Source organism: Neltuma alba, unplaced genomic scaffold, assembly GCF_004799145.2.
Source record: "Neltuma alba isolate B1F8T4 unplaced genomic scaffold, ASM479914v2 tig00001785_pilon, whole genome shotgun sequence".
Classification (NCBI taxonomy): domain Eukaryota; kingdom Viridiplantae; phylum Streptophyta; class Magnoliopsida; order Fabales; family Fabaceae; genus Neltuma; species Neltuma alba.
This window is the reverse complement of record NW_021632613.1, coordinates 21403-25681: the sequence shown is the minus strand read 5'-3', so window position 1 is coordinate 25681 and position 4279 is coordinate 21403. Positions and strand designations below refer to the sequence as shown.

General features: G+C 33.8%; 1 protein-coding gene across 1 annotated transcript; it reads right to left on the bottom strand.

Annotated features, from left to right (window-relative positions):
* Nucleotides 1–825: 825 nt before the first annotated feature.
* On the bottom strand, nucleotides 826–2582 carry LOC114711520 (vinorine synthase-like). The gene is made up of 3 exons (XM_028895932.1): nucleotides 2197–2582; nucleotides 1944–2120; nucleotides 826–1132 (listed from the first exon to the last, which is right to left on the bottom strand). The coding sequence occupies exons 1-3, from the start codon at nucleotides 2580–2582 to the stop codon at nucleotides 826–828; spliced, it is 870 nt and encodes a 289-aa protein (XP_028751765.1).
* Nucleotides 2583–4279: the final 1697 nt, after the last annotated feature.

Genomic DNA, 4279 nt, shown 5'->3' with positions numbered 1-4279 from the left:
CTTTTGCATGGATTAACTAAAAGGCCTTGCGCACTTTATAGGAAGTGTGCCAAATCCTCTACTAATATTTTTATTAAATTGAATTTAGTTTTTCCTTTGTTAACGTTTGCGATGGAAAAATTAGAAGTATAGTTTCTTATGCAAGGCCTTGTAGTTACGTTTATATCACTAGTCTCTAACTATACATTGTTTGCTTAGTTTATTAATATTGACTAATATCGAGAAATATGTTGACCAACATTATTAACAAAACAAATTATGACATTGAAAGTTTAAATGTCGACAAAATATTCTCAAATGCTATAACATTAAGTTTAATTTTCTAATGAGATAATGATTAGCACAAAAAAATTATCATTTGAGACTAATAATATTATGATTAAAAGACTGGAAAGATACAGTATATAATAAATGGATCAATGAAACTTCATGTAAAATTAGATGAGTAAAAATGTATGTTACTTTTTCTATATGATAGTTGGGTTCAAAGACGCAAATTCGAGCAATTCATGGTTACTCTCCATCAACTTCATATCTTGTTCAGTCAAAGTTACCCATCCTTCTATTCCTTTTCCATCACTCGTATCCATTAGAATAATAGAATTGTTTATCTTCAAAGAAGGAATACTCGCCCACTTGGGCTTTCCCCACCCAAAATCTGCTTCATAAAACTCAAAATGACACCAACTCGTGCACATATAGAAATCTATGTCCTCTTTGTATGCCAAATCTATATCCTTCAATCCCTCACTTAATATTGAGGAAGCATTATTTTATCTTCAAGTTTTGGAGCACGTTCCTTTGAAAATAGTTCAAGAGCTTTCCTTAAGTGAACCACCAATGTCTGTAAGTCCATATCTGTACTACCCTGCTCTCTTCCATCTCTGCTACGAAGTTACTCAAGCAATTTCCCAGAGAGGTCTCAGGCAAAGGTGGGTTTGTCCTTTTACGAATATTTATTACTTGGCCTACCTTGGAGGGTCTTTTGGTTATTCCTAGGTTCGTTCTTGATGCCATTGTAGCACATTTCCATATTAGTGCTAATATGGCCTCCACCCGAGTTGGTTGCTCCACCAGTTTGCTTGAAGATTTGGCCTTCAGTTTTGTAATCTCGGAGGATTCAAACACGAATCTACACCCAGTTCAATTTTCTCAGTTAGAAATGTTTTTTTTTTTTTGGTTTGCTTAGACATCCTGAACTTATCAATTGAGTAGAGAAAGATAAATAGTTGTGAAGGTAGTTTTTTTTTTAGTTATCTCTAATGAAACCTTTTTCGGAAATCCTATGCTCAAAAGTATGTACTTCTATCATTTTATCTTTAAATTATTACTCATTTGGATCCTAAATATAAAAGCTAGATAATTAATTTAGAAAATGAAAAAAATGACTAGGTTAGTTATTTATAATATATATGAGTTGGTTTTCTTAAAGTAGTTTCTTTTCAATTATTCGTATTGGAAACTACTTCATTGATGAAAAACCTCCTGGATTTATGCAATCAACAAGGAATTAAGTTTATTAAAAAATTATAAATTTTAAAAAATAAAGTGGAATGAAATTTTATATTTATGATAAAAACAAATTCATCTGTTAACTTTTACATTTAGGATTAGAGGGAGTAGTTAGTTGACATAAAGATCAAACCCAAATTTTACTTGACAAATACATTTGCACACATGTAAATTATACTCCTCCAGTCCTAAATATAAGACTCATGTTAAAGTGTAAATTACACTACAAAATGGGTCTTATATTTAAGACTGGAGGAGTATTTACTACATAGTTAATCTAATACTAAAGTTATATTTCTTGGCCATGTCAAAACCGAACAAATTATAATTCTCGGGGGTTCAAATTTTCTAATTCAAGATATGAACTTTTTCAACAAAACCTCAAGGGTAAGTTAAGAAAAAACTATAAAGAAAAGTTGCTTGTAGAGTACCTTCTTGTGATGCAATTGGAGGTTTTTAACTCTAAAGGTGGTAGATCATTTGAAAACTCCATGGAAGGGAAATGAGATTCCATAACGTACTTAGGAAGCATTGACTCAGCCATGCACCCAATAGCTGTACAGGACCATGCCTTAATGAACGAACCAATTGTTGAAGCATCAGCAATCCTGTGAGAAAAGGCAGGACACACCAACAGCCAAACCTCCACAATCAAACAGATGCACCTGAACTTTCATTAAAAACCCACTTCCTAAATGGGCATCATTGACGGGCACAAACTGGTGTACAATGTCAGGATCGGGTTGTTTAAGGATTTCGGAAAGGAAGCCATGGACACGGACACGAGTCTCGCAAAACTCGACACCTTTATCGTTACATTCAATTACTTTGTTATCTTTGACTCTACCTGCCAGTGGACAGAAGTGGGTTAGAGTCACTGATAACGATGTCTTTAGCCTCTCAATCCCATCGTTAGCAAACTTATTTTCAATATTGGGATAGAAAAACAGCATTCGAGTGTGAAATATAGGAGTAATCTGATCAATAAAAGAGAGTTTGTAAATTCCCAGGTTTTGGGGTGTTGGGGAAGATGGCTTTATGATTTGTTTGGACACCAACTCAACCTTCATCTCTTTAGTGGCTTGATGAAACTGGTTTTGAATTTGGCTAAGGGTCGAAATCTCAGGACTCTATGACTGGTTCAATATGAAAAAAATAATTTGTTTATATACAAAAACTAGCCAGCTACGGAAGGAAATATTACAGTTCAATGTAACTTTCCAAATAATTTAAGAGATAAGGTGCTTAAATATTTCGGAAGTATCCATAAAGGAGCATCCGACACCTAGAAAAAGTTTCTTTGACTTTTACATGTCCTAAAAATTTATTTTAATAGAATACCCTAGCTGTCATTAACTTTGATTGTTATATTATGTGGTTTGACTGTTGTTTTTAACGGTCAAATTTAATGGTGGATAATAGTTTAGGATAGAAATATTATGAAATAAAACTTTTAAGGATATACAACAACAACAACAAGCCTTATCCCACTAGGTGGGGTCGGCTACATGAATCACACGACGCCATCGTGCTCTGTCAACAACCCAATCCTTAGATATGTTATTGACTAGGAGGTCTCTTTCAATGACCTCATTCAACGTTCTTCTCGGTCTCGGTCTTCCCTGCCTCTTTTTATGGGACTTCATCTTGTTTGATCCACCCTCCTCACCGGGGCCTCCAAAGGCCTTCTCTGCACATGTCCAAATCATCTTAAGCGATTTTCAACCATTTTCTCTTGGATAGGTGCCACACTAACTCTTGTCCTGATCTTTTCATTTCGAATCCTATCTTTTCTTGTATGACCACACATCCATCTCAACATCCTCATTTCTGCTACTCCGACTTTGCAACATTCACTACCATACATCATAGCTGGTCTTATAGCAGTCCGATAAAACTTTTAAGGATATAAGAGCAAAAAAAAAAAACTTTCAAGTATTGGGTGCTTCTTCACAGATAGTGTTCATCTCATTATTTAATATATAAAACTACATTTACAATGCAGTGCACAGCTGGAAAACCTCTCGGAACATGTTGGCATTCGTTTAAAAAGACGAAACTGCGCATTGGATTTGACTACCTTACCTTGAATCAATAAGACATATCGATGAATTCTAATAAGAATCCTCCGAATCCACTCCAAAGTTGCCACACCCTTGCTTGTAACTAATATTCATCATCACATAGAAAATTATATTTCACATAAATGTTTCCATAATGAAAAACCGTGGCTGCCCAATCCTATTCCATACCATAACCATTGATTCCCCATCTTATTTACTAAGTTTTTATTCGAGTTGATGAATCTTTCATATTTATTATTTTGAAAGGAAATCTCAACAATAAATGCTTTTCTAACCTCTCATTTTTTTCAATTAAATTTCTATGAGTGATATTAAGTCACCGTGGATAATTGGTTATTCGTCAATTTTTTTTTTTCCGAGTGAGAATTGGTTCGTCAATTGATACACTGTGAGAGATACAAGGCGTCCCACCAGTTGCAAATGCCAATTCAAAAAGCTATCTTTATCATTTTTTTTGGAAAATAAAAAATTATTGGCCTTTGCATTTTTTTTATAAACGTCTTTTGCATATTTTTAGATTATATCATTACTGAAGTTAATTAGTCACCATCGATATTTAAAACATTGACCAAGATATCGTGAATACTGTTCCAATGTTTCGTTTCCTTCTATAATCAATTTTTTTTAAATTAATACAATGGAAAACATATTTTAGGGCGGGCAAAAGAAAGGAAAACGTATTT